The sequence below is a fragment of the Esox lucius genome, chromosome 19, assembly GCF_011004845.1.
Source record: "Esox lucius isolate fEsoLuc1 chromosome 19, fEsoLuc1.pri, whole genome shotgun sequence".
Lineage (NCBI taxonomy): Eukaryota > Metazoa > Chordata > Actinopteri > Esociformes > Esocidae > Esox > Esox lucius.
Window position 1 is genome coordinate 24,902,916 of NC_047587.1, and position 13,419 is coordinate 24,916,334.

The 13,419-nt window shown below is 42.4% G+C and overlaps 1 protein-coding gene across 1 annotated transcript in view; it reads right to left on the reverse strand.

The window, feature by feature from the left end:
* igf1ra (insulin-like growth factor 1a receptor) overlaps positions 1 to 13,419 on the reverse strand; it is a 98,539-nt gene that overhangs the window by 75,252 nt on the left and 9,868 nt on the right. The window contains exon 2 of the mRNA XM_010892698.5: positions 6,996 to 7,559. Coding sequence (XP_010891000.2) covers positions 6,996 to 7,559 — 564 coding nt within the window. The remainder of the gene's footprint in view (positions 1 to 6,995; positions 7,560 to 13,419) is intronic.

The window sequence follows — 13,419 nt, forward strand, 5'->3', positions numbered from 1 at the left end:
TTCACCTCACACACTAACAAGCACACAAACCCTAACTTCACACAAGCAAGCAGCTCTGTCTCACACGCACGTAAAACTGTTTCGCACGGTTGCTACTGCGTTAAATTCATTAATCGCAAAGACCGATTGTTTTTGTAGCAAATGCAACTGTAAAGTCCTGCCATAACAATTATGGCCCATTGTCAGTTTGCTTGCCACTCGACCACTCCTTAAAAAGACATAAGAGTCTGAGTAAACAGAGAGTGTGTGTGTGTGTGTGGGGGGGGGGGGGGTCGCACACAGGCCTGCCATGAAGGGGGCTTTGTCTACCTTCTCTAATGTATTTGTTTTCAATGGCACCATGGAATAGCAACACAAGGAATCAATAGTCCTCTGGGGAAATAATAAAGGCAAGGGCAGCACACAGAGCCGCAGCAGACCCAGGGTTAACCAAACAGGATGATTTTGTCTCCTACGTGTTGATTACATCCACACTGCTCACACCTCAACGATCGATTCCCTATGAGGAACTGCAACTGTAATGCTGGGTATACTAAAAGAAAACTGTAATTTATTTACTATTTCTAGGATTATCAACAGTAAAAAAATATGTATAAATAAATACTGAAACCTGTTAATGTAGCATATTGTAAATGATGGTGCCTTATAAGGAAATAGCTGTATTTCAAATGGTACTGTAATTTCAACCCAGGTAATAGAGGGCTGTACCGTGCTTACTTTCAGAGTGGCAAAAACATTTGATCACTGGTGGATTTGTTTCAGGCTCATTAACATAAGGCTATATTTGTGGAACCCGTTAGTAACAATGCTGTACCAATTGTACTCTGACATGGTTAAAGCGCCTCATCAAGTATATGTGACTACTTAGGGTAGCAGCAAATCTTAAACTTTAAATGGGTGAGCATTTTGCCAGGTCCTTTTGGCCAGTTTTGCATCGTATTTGCTGCCAGTTTGGAAGCCTTTCTTAAATGTCCACTCTTACACAGCCACACACAGCTACACACAGCATTCTAGTCAAGGGAGGCTACCCGAACCATGTGTTACATGTAGTACAGTGAATGACTAACCTCAAGGAAGCATTCAAAATGCTTGGGATGTGAATACTCTGAACTGATCCATGGAAAGGTAAAGCAAGCTAGATAGATTTCAATGCAGATATTGTTTACTGACAGGGAGCTATAGGGATGAGATACTCGCCCCACAAGGACCAAGGGCCAAAGAGCTCCTTAATGATCTCGGATTTGCCCCCCCCCCAACACCCCTTTGAAAATGTTTTGACTGTCCCTTTTCTCTATCTGAGTGGCTACCACAGGAGAAAAATATCCCCCCAGAGACAGACTGGAAAAAATGTATCAGAGAGACAGCATGGTGTGAGGCAGCGGTCAATAGAACATGGGGCAATGACAACGGAGAGGGACAGCCCCAGAGAGCAGTAACCCTCATTTCCTACACAGACCTCAACCAGTACTGACTAAACAACAACCAACCAGCCTGACTCTGGAGGCCCTGGCACCACCATCCTGGCTGACTACATTCAAAGGGCAAAATGCCCCCCATGATTAACCCCGGTGCTGCCAACTGTACAGCTGGCACACGTCCACCATGTATGTCAACCTCAAATCAGAAGCAGAGGAAACCACAGAACCAATTCGGAGTAAGAACTAAGGGTAACTATCGTTATGGGTAGTTCAATGGTCAAGCATCATCGCACTATAAAATAAACACACAATGTAAAGAATTATATGAAAAAACTTAAATACAATTTGGGGCAAACGCTTATTCAGGTCTATCCATCTTTGACAAAGATCATAAAATCCATTCATTTGGCCAACCAGTTCAGGTAGCCTCTCGAATGTAAATTCGGTTCAGAGTGGCGTACCACAAGGCAGCTGTCTTGGGCCATATTGTTTTGTTTTTTGGTCTGTCCATAAGATGGCTCTGCTTTCTTGACAACTCATTCAACCAGACATACAGTCCTACAGGCCTTTGTTGTGTCGCACCTGGAATACTGCTCAGTTGTTTGGCCAAGAAGGACACGGGAAAACTGAAGTTGGTCCGAAACAGATAAATATGTACTGTACAGAATATGTAACCAGGGTAAATCTCATAGTAAAGGAGTGATGGCTTCATCATTACTGTTGTTTGAGGTGATAATGCTGAAGGAGCTGTCTGTTCAGTAGATTAACACCAGACACTAGAGGTCTCTTCACCTTCCCCAAATCCAAAACAGAGGATGAGCACTAAATTGTGCCATGACTACTTGAAACTCTCTGACACCCCAGGTAACTGGTAGTTACCAATGAAATCAGATTTAAGAAAACAGATAAAAAGAACTGCTTACTGCATGAGGCAGACTGTGAAGAAACATTGATGCACACAAAGTGGAGAACTGTAACATTTAATTATGCAATATGAAGTGATGTAATTACACTAGATACACAATATAGTAAGTAGATGTTTAAATCACCTAGTTTCTATCATCTTTTTACAAAACATACCATATGCTTCTGTTTTTACTTTGTGTCTGGACCACAGTAAGAACAAACTGCCACTGTGGGGATCCAAATAAAACTACTAAATATTAAACATTGCATTACTTGCGCCATGTACACATTTATTCATTTAGCAGGTTTGCTGTAATGTGAAATACAGAATTGTACTTGCCACAAGCAGCCAGTATACTAAAGTCAAAGTCGTGTTGACTAACACACAAACATGGCCATTAGGCTAGCTAACCAGTGTGCACAGGCAGCCCCAGTTTCCCACAGCTTTTTTCTCTCTTTCACAAGTGAGCTGCCCGTGATCCATTCACATCGCTGCAGGGCTGAGGGCAGTGGAGGAGAAGATGATGGATCTGATTATGCTGTCTTTACTGTGGTGGAGAAGGGCGTAGAGGGCGGCGGGGAGGGAGCGCTGTGTGGCTGATCAACAGAGTGGCAGGGCTCGGTCGTTGCTGCGGTACACTGCCTGGGCGGCAAGCGGGCCCGGCACATGGAGATGGATCCAGGAAGTGAGTCACCGGCATCACTACCACACCGCCAGGAGAGTACCGCGCACTCGGAGGCTGGGCCAAGCCCCTGGAACTGGAGCCCTTTCCTGTCCCTCATCACGGCCCTTTGATAAGGCTCAGAGAAAGCCGAAAAAACTGAAAGCCTTCCCTGCATGTCAAGACAAGGGACTGGGATTACGGGAGTTAAACAAAAACAACACAGCCAATTGTATGACACAGCGCCTTGAGCACAAACACACACACACACACACACACACACAAAATCATCAGTCTAGAACATCCCAATCATCATCCATACTCCCATTCAATCTCTTGATTTTTCACAAACATTCTTTGTCCACCATACCGCAGCCACTGCGCTGTACATACAGGCTGTTCAGTGTGTTTCCACTCTTTATCCTCTCAGAGCTGCAATGACTAAGCCAGCAGGAATGTCTACCTTATACACTTACTGAAAGAGACAGTCACAAGGTCCTTTCCCCAGTCCTGTCAAGTCACATTCTGGCTACGCTGTAGATGTACATTTAATGTATCGAATCCCACAAACGAAACATTTAATTTAAAAGCCTTAATCACCACGTGTCCTCTGAAACTGCTCTGTGCTGTATATCATAGGCCTATTCCAGGTCAGAGCACTCAGAGCCGTGATATCAAGTGTGTCTTTGGCATCCAGGGAGTAAACAGATTAGCAAATGCAGAAGTATTCCAGAGCAGGAGAGAGCAACGGTGCCAACCACCAATGCTCCTCCGCAGTCCAAAGTGGATTCAGTTGGGGTTTAGAGCTAGGACTGAAGTGTGAATTACACAGTGACATTTCGGCTCTATATTAACTCACACACTAAAACGTGTCTAAAATGTCTTTGAGTGGTAGAAATGAATGACATTTTAAAAAGAACTGATTGCGTGTTTTTGATTTTCAAGCTGAGCACTTCAGAAGTAGACCTGAGCACATCCACTCCAAAATCATTCCCACATGTAAACAAAAACGGTGGGCACTGTGCCCTCACCCAGGAACAAAACATGCTTGTCCCAGATTCCAAACCAGAACAACTCTTTACCGAATCAATAGTCTTGATTCTTTTTTCCAGAGTGACATTTTAGCAGTTGTTTGACCTTTTGGCATTTAATTCTACAACAGGACGAACACACAAAATAGAAGATTTAAGAAATTATAACGAATCGTACGGTTCAAGAATGCATCGGAGTACATACTGTATGTTAGCACCGAAACAAGCTGCACAATCAGCCCCGGTGAGTCACCATAGGCTCAGAAACACATGCAGCTCGGAAACAGGGCAACAAGAGAGCATGAGGGCAGAGAGCACGCTCAGACACAACACCCTAAAACACACCACCACCACTACCACCGGATGTCACAGGGCCACAGCACAGCCAAACAACTGCAACAGAGGCGTTAAGAGAATAAACACAGGGTGTTAACACTGAAGGGACGTCACACAGCCTGAGCGCTTAACCCTCTCTGATAAGGCTGGTGGTAGAGAGAGGGAAATACTAGTCAAAATATCAAGGAGGGCAATAAAAGAAGAGCAACGTGGGAGGGCAGGCAGGAAAGGAGGAAGCGAGGTGGAGGGAGTGGGGCTGGGTTATAGTCCCCTCCGGGGTGTTAGTGAGAGCCTGCCGCGGTGCTGGTACACTTGACATTTCTGTGACATTTCCCCCCCCCCCCCGGCCCCCCCTCCTGATGTCAGCGTCTCTCCACACGCTGTGGCCTGCTACTGAGGAGAACCCAGTACCCTCCTGAATCTCCACTGCTCAGGTTTGCGTTTCCCAACACAAAGAGCCAAATTCCAGCCAGGTAACCCTACCCACGCCCCAGCCAGACAGGAACGTACAGCCAGGAATTAAACTCCAAAGACATGAAGCTCTTTTCATGCCCGTCTCTGGTCATTTGTTTCAAACATTTTGCAGGATAGGGTTGTCTCACTCTGCACGGTGCCAGTACATACAAGCAAGTATAGGATGGTGGCATTTTTGAACAGACAAACATAAGTGATTTCTATCTTCATACTTGTTACTTCTATTTCTCTCTCACTTTTCCAGCTGCATTTTCGAAAATCTACGCATTTTGCTGTTGGTCTACACTTGTCTTTAACAAAGCACAAGGTAAATAACATTGATACGATTTCCGAAAGACCAATAACCAGTGATTTGATTTGTAAAAAGCATCCTCTAAAGGCTAAAGTAGTCGTACTAGCAACCAGCATCTCCTATATGTGCTGTAATTAAAGAGAGGCATTCCGAGTAAAGGACTGGTCCAGACTGACTAGGAAACCACTGCACTGCCTTGAAGCTTGAAGAAACATCTGTACTGGAGAAAATCAAGGCAATTATGCAGAGAGGCGGAGACAAGTGGAGTATCTGTCCTTCAGTAAGAGCCAGAGAAAATGGGTCCTTCGACTCTCACATCTCTCCTAGACTCAGAGGCGGAACGTTGTGTAAGTGAGATTTCAATCTACACATGTAGCTGTGCTACCACCAATTCACAATTGCACACACTGAACAAACCATTATTTTCTGAGGTCACCTTGCAACGGGTCTCTGTTAGTCTTAAAACCCGGAGGTGAGACCATAAGGATCAGAGTATTTACCCTGCTTGACTAGAAGTTGGAGGCACGGTCCTGTGGGAGCAGTTAAAAAATATCCACAGAAAATTCAGCTACAAATCTTGTGAAACACAAAGATGTTGACCCTTAACATTGTCATGTATATAATGCTGCATCCAACTAACAATATTATTGTAGACAATTCTATAGAAACACAAATGTTTATTAAGGAAGTGACTAGAGGTTGATTTCCTCTATTTGTTTTATGGGTCTGAAAGGAAGTGGGGATGTTTAGAAATACCAGATATACATGGGAGTAGTAACCTGGTCTTCAAAAGACTAGGGCTGGGAGAATATTTTCCCACCATTATATGTTGATGAGAGAAAAGAGGAGCCAGAGGCGGGCGGGAGCCGTAGAAGTCTGGGAGTCCTGTTCTCCTCCCAGGCTTATTTAAGTCAAGGTTGACCTTATCTTTTTCACCAGACAAAACATGCATCTGAGTATCTTTGATTTGGACTAGCAAGATTCTGAAGAAACTGTCTACACAGAGAAACACTTGAGGCGTTATTTAGAGAAGCGGCCAGGTTCAATCTCTTCAGTGTATAATTGTCTAGACCAAACAAACAAATATGTTAAGGTGGGAGGCTGGGTGTCCAAAGCCGGGATCAGAATTGTATGCGATGTGTGTCTCTATCCAAGCAATAAATAAACAAGAAAAAAACAACAACGCACCAAGGAACATGAAAGGCCAAAACATTGTTTCACACTATCCCGTGATGTCCTGTTCTGAATGAATACATTCTTAGTCTTGATTAACAGGAAAAGCCTCCATAATTGAGGATACAGTCTGGGACTTTAGCAGTTAACATAGATTTTTAAACCTCCCATTTTGGGATGGATAACACAATTTCCGATGGGGATAATCTTTAAGTAGAACTGCCATGAAATCCAAAGATTGAAAGTGATTGGTTTTGATGGGGCACAAATCAACACATGACAGCGTACACAATTTTCAGGGACCCTTTTTGACTCGACAGCACCACTTTACCAAGCAGTGACCAAATATAGCAGACTGCATCTTTAACAAAGGAAACGTTCTGACTAGACAGGGACAATCCTGCAAATGGACATATATAGATGGAAAAATACTGCAGGGTTTCATGGGTCTTATTCACTGGGCAAGAAATGCACAATTTGAGATGTCTGTGAGAAATCCCTACCTACCTAGATTAAAGGCACCTCTGAATCACAAGTTGGATAGACAAACACTGCCAAATACCCAGATATCGAATAAATAATCTACAATTAACCCTTAAACAAAAAGCACAAGAAATAAAATCTCAGACGCAAACAAAGTTTGTTAAAAAAAAACATGCCAGCGCAGCCCACCATTTGAGGAGACAAACTCAGAGCACTGTACCTTTCTGGCAGTGGTTGGATGTCCAGCAGCGAGAGTTAAAGTTGCCATTAAAGCTGGTCTTGATGCACTGTTGGTTGTCCTCCATGATGCCTGGGCAAACGTCACCACACTCCTTGGACTGCTTGTTCCCGGCGATGAAGTTGTTGAACTCTGCATCCATGATTAGAGACCAGTCCACAGAGTCCAGGTAGCAGAGCTCCGGATTCTTCTCAATGCGGATGGCCCCTCGCGTGATGTTCCTCAGGTTGTACAGGCCGATGTCCTTCAGACTGGTCATCTCGAAGATCACCAGGGCATAGTTGTAGAAGAGGTTGCGTCCGTGGATGACTGTGAGGTTGGGAAAGAGTGTGCTGAGGCTGTCCAGACCAGAGACGCGGAAAAGGAGCAGGTAGTCTGTGATGACGGTCAGCTTGGGGAAGCTGAGGGAACGGAACAGTTCCTGGTTGAGGTTGTTGGTCTTGTCTCCGATGAGAAGGATCTGCAGGTAGCCCTCCACCACCGTGCAGTTCTCCAAACGCTTGAACTCACTGATGTCATTGCGGATGTCGATACTTGGACCACAGACTGGAGGAGAGGGGAAAGTAAAATCAGAGGTCATCAGTTATTATTAGGCATTAGTATACTGTTATTATCTTAGTTATTATTGTACTTCAACTCTCTACTCTCCAGCATTAACTCTGCATCCCACCATAAGCTCCAACTGGCTCAAAACTGCTCACCCACATCAGTCCTGGCAGCACTTCACCCCAAACCTCCGTGAACTTCACCGGCTCAGATCTCTCATATCTTTGAATACATAATCTTAATCTTTTTTTATACATCACATGTAAAATAAAATCGATACCTGAGAATCTGATTCTGCTGATTGCATTTTGACTCCTGTTTTTTGTTTTGTTTGATGCCAATATTGTAAAGCTGTGGGTCCTTGAAAAGCACTATATAAATCCCATTTGTAATTATAATTATTATTAAAACCTTAGTCCTAATCTCAATTGTAACATGTACCCAATACCCTACATTTCAGCCAAAAATTGCCTTTATCCTTTTGTGGACCAGCAAATTATCCCTATCAGAATAGTAAAACATGTTATCCCAATTAGAATCTATTATTCATCCCAGACATTCACCTTTTAATTGTGTCTGTCAACAACTACACATCGGAATGGATAGAAGCAAAGGATTTCATCGCTGATTGACTGGTATGATAAAAGATAATATAAACTCTGCCTCTGTTTATCTTTGGGGGCCAGGAGGCCTAGCGGTTGTAGCTTTGGGCCAGTTAACTAAAGGTTGTCATTTGGAAACCTCCAAGCGGAGGAAAACATCTGTTGATCTGCCCTTGAGCAAGGCACTTGATCCTTTGCTCCCAGGGTCACTGTAAACAATGGCTGATCCCTTGCTGTGACCACACTCTGAGGGTGTATGGGAGGAGTGTTATATGCCAAAACCCATTTCAATTCAAACCAACACAATAGTTCAGCAAATGTACGTGTGTGTGACTATAAACACCTCAAATTTGACCTTTAGGTGCCTTTAAATATACTGTCAGAATGTAAGCAAAACATCACCCATCCAAATGTAATGGTTGTTGCCTGTCCTCTATCATCCAAATCCAAGATTACTTAGAGCAAACCATCTCATCTGGGTTCATTGATATGTAATAACAATAACGATTTGTTTGAAGAGCCCATTCACACCAGTTCTAGCAGAGCTACAGCCTTGATATTACCATACAAGGAATGTTTTGAGATTCTCATGCATGTGATATAAACATAACAAAGAAAACCCCACAACAAGATGTCACAAAGGTTTAAAATGCTAATTTCAAACGACTCAAACGTCTTGACAAATGAGCTCCTTTGGGTAAACCTGTTAAGTTCTTATGGAGGCTTAGGACACCATCTCAGTGTGTCACGGGGCAAGTCCAGTGAGACAGTCGTGCTTTAAATCACCCAGCACTGATCCCTGGTAGCCTACAATTTAACTCATGCTATGTTTTCTACTTTTTCCCACAAAGCTGAACAATGAGCCAACCTGTATCTAACCTTACAATAATTAGCGCAACAATAGCTTCCCAGTTTTATCATTTTGATCTACAGCTACTTAGATTGGAATTTAAGTTAAATGGAAACCAAAACATCTAATCTCTACTTAAAGATGAATGATATCCACAGAACACATACCACACCATCGGCCAGACATTTACTCCCAGATGAGATTCAACTTTAGTAATGCAGCAAAAGAACATTTGAAGATCTTTTTTTCTAAATACACTCAAAACCTGCCAAACACCGCGAGCACATCGTTTATCAGGATGAATGGCCATGATATGCTCCCGTCTGTGTGATGCACAAATCTAGAATGGAAATTATTACGCCGGTAAAAATAGTATTTGCTTTCTCCTCATAAGTAAAGCCCTGGGGGTCCACTTGTGAGCCATCACGCTGCATTTCTTCAGTTTTTCATTGAGAATTTTTTTTTCTGTCTACTTGAATAGCAAGAGAGAAAGGAGGGTTGAGTTCAAACACAAAAAAACTATTTGTCAGTAAAGACAAACTGCTGGCCTCACTTCCTGTTTGAGGATTTAATGTAACAGAATGGCTGTGGGTCTCCCTTTTCACTGATCTTTCTTTCCTCGGCTTTATGATCCTGAAGCTTCTATAAACATGCAGATCCCATCTGAACTCTATAGTTCCTGTGCAGTGCAGTTCCTCAATTGACGGCCCCAATCCTGCTTGGTACGTCTCGAACAGGCCACTGTAAATTCAAACGCTATGGAAATGGTTACGCAAACTAAGCCTGTTGAGAGTTTCATTCTCTTTATCCTCCGTTGGATTCAAACACTTGGCGCACGCTACACATCAATGAAGAATACACTGAAACAACATTGGCACAACATAAATAACCAGCATTCATGACTGAGAAGGGAATGAGACCACAGGAAATCACAACAATATGTGTGTAAAGCAAAGGTAAAGGCACATGCACAAAAAGATTGCCATCCTTAGTCAGTAGAATAAAAGATGAGGGGAGGTCCAGTAGGGGAGAGACAGGGCAAGGGAGGATATTTTGGCTACAGACAGAGGACATAGGGCCAGACGAGACTGAGACCATACTATTAGCCTGAACCCATTGCTGATGAAAGCAGAAGGCAAAATGAAATAATGTATTTTCAGATGCTGCAGTGCAGAGATGTAGTCGAGTCGGAGTAAAGTCTCCAGTCACTTATGCTCAAATCTGAGTCAAGTCACGAGTCCCTATGGCTAAATGAAGTCAAGTCCCAGTCCTGGACACCAATGATCCAGTCACTTGTTCCAGCAATCGAGTCAGAATCAGTGGGTCCAAATTAACACAAAATAATGTTATTTATCCAGTCAAATATAGAGTAATGGCAAGAGGACTTTGGTCATTAAGTGGTTTGTTATGCGTCTTCCAACTTTTACAAGTGTTTAAAATGATGTTTCTGGCAGTAATTGTATTACCAGGTCTGTATTGATTTCCAAACAAAACTTGTCAGTTGCAAAACATTTTGAAGGGAAAGGGATTAACTATAATATGACCAAAAGAAACTGCATTTTGCAACAAAATGCTCCAGTTGTAATGAGAAAAAAAACAAATGACCATTCATGTTGCCTAAATAAATGACCGTTCATGACTGCAATTACAGACTGCATTTAGAACTGCTGCATGATATAATTTAAAAAGCATCCCGAGAAGTAACGTTAGGTTTGACATCACTCGAAATGGAAGCGTTTGTGGTGAAAAAAAAAAAAAAAGACTTTCTCCGCGCACAAATAAGTCTCTATATTTGTTTATTTAGGTCTTACTCATTAGCGCAGGTGATTGTGATGTTAAAGGATACTTAGCGGTTTACTTTTAGGTAACTGAGATAATGTTATCCTTCTGGCTAGCTATCCTTAACGTTACTTAACTGTCAATACCGTAGCCCGTTTGTTGTATTGCGAACACTCCCAACTAAATCTTCTGAAATTAAACAGATTCCAGAATCTATAAAAAATTTGAGGGAGGAGTAGATGTAATTTCAAGGATTAAAACATGATCATTAAATGTTTTAACTGGAAAAAACATATCAGTTATAATAAGTTATCATTCAAAATATGATATTAAAAAGTGAATAAAAAGTAATAATATATATGTTTTTAGGTCTTTTTCTTATCAACAATTCAGGTTGTTTATTTGTAAGCTCCAAATCCTCTTATTTCACTCAATGGCCATTGTGTCCCAAATAATTTGGTGATACCAAAGGCCAAATGACCTTGCCCCTAAAATGACAAAATTCCAAGCCTGATGGTAACCAGTATCCCTCATTACTGAGGGACAATAAGATGTTCATTTCATATTACATTTTGAAAATTACATTGTACTTTTTTGTATTATTTACTATAGCAGTGAACTAGCTAAAGAATTTAAAAATCCTAAAAATATCTGTCCTTTACAACAGTATTAGGCATTACAATATACTGTTCATTGCTCCATCATGAAGGTATATTAACTACAACCATTCACAGAAACACAGAAAAACCTGAACAACCCAGTGTTAAAGAGAAAAGCCAGAATGAGGACTGGAAACAGAAAGAAGCGCTCCACCCCTCACTTTTTGAAAGTTACAGGCAAATCTATTTCCAAAATTGTCTCAACCCCTTCCAAAAGTCGAAAGATGCTAACACCTGTGAAATCGTGAAGTGTCTAAAGCATCAGAACTAATGCTACTTGTTTCGGATGCCGACCCAGCGCTCTAGACACTAGGCTGTTAGCAGCCATTACCAGATGTTGTATCATGAGTCAAATCATGACAGACCTATGTTACAAATTCTGTTCACTAAGCCTGTCCAAAAGAGACTATTGGCAATTACATAAGGGACCACACATCTTGAAACAGATTGTCTAATATAACCACAGAATCTGTGGCAATCCAACTAATCGCAATGTCTCTGTTCTTATCCCACAATATGCAAATTAAATGGAGGGAGAAAGAAAGAAAAAGAAAGAAAGAATGAAAGACATTAATATTTAAGAAACACACCCACCTTCCTGTTTTCTTACTAGCCATGGTAAGCACCAGGAATTCAAATCATTTCCTAGGAAAAGGTTTGAGTAGATCTATCTCCAAGCTAAACCACTGGGGAGCTGTACCTTCTGCCAAGCCTGATCTATTTCTTGTGACTAATACTTAAAAATCTATAATGATTAATCAAGGTTCATTACATGCATTCATTTATTTACTGCATTTGATATAAAGAAAAGGTATTCATAATCCTACAAAAAATATTTCAACAGAGAGTATGGTGGGGATTAATAAAATGCCAGCCCTGACAGGAGTCATTTCCTATTGTTGTGTAATGGCTGTCTAGCCACAGTCCTCCCAGTGGGATAAGCACACATAGAATAAAGTCCTTCCTGTCCCTGTGTGCTGTTCACACTGCTGAGTAAACACACATATCTCCAGCATGTAATGGGATATAGCGGCTCATGTTTATGATTGATAACCTTGCCCTGACCTCCCATAGGAATGTCATCCCACACACAGACACATTACAAGGACACTCAGTCACCTACATCCACACAAACGCACAACAGAATACACGCGAAGACAAACAGAAACACACACAGGCAGGTGACCCAGTCAAAAAAAAAAGGACTGATCTCAAAGATCCGTAGTGAGTGACATTTTAGCACCAAAGCAACAATCCAAGAGTGGTAGAACTCTACTATTACAGGATATCAGCTGCAGTCATTCAACAGCACCTCATGGTCTAACTGGACTTCAACAGTCAAGCAGCATCCCACCAAAGATGAGGACGTCTACGCAACAGACCATAAGCTGTTTATTGAAACCATTCAACAGTCCGTAAGATCATTCCGGGAAAGGGCATGTCCACTCGGCCGATCTATTTTTAATAAACGTTGTTTTTCTCAGATAAGTAGATGACTGTGGTAGCCTTCTGGGCTGCGCGATGGCAGCGGACCGGGTCCCTCCCTCTCACCCAGTCATTCCCACCTGCCTCCTAAACTGGACATAATCCCCCACATGCTGAAAATCATCTGACTGGTGGGTCTGGTGGGCCACCTCCGCTGCGTGGTGCTCACTTCAAAAGCACAGGCTCAGATATCAGACCCAGAGATGTAACACAACACCCCCCCCCCTACACACACACACACGCACTCCAAACCCTCTCCTTTGACCCATCGCAACAGGACCGGTTGGTGATAACCACCCACCTGCCCTATTTCAAACATAGTCAACAGTCACGTTTAATGGTTTTGCATCAGTTCACACAATACCATTCGCAGTTGAACAACTGAGGTACGACTGAAACACTGGCAGTTGATCTGTTGAGGTACAGCTGAAACACCGGCAGTTGATCTATTGAGGTAGGGCGGAGGTATTAGCAGCTCATCTATT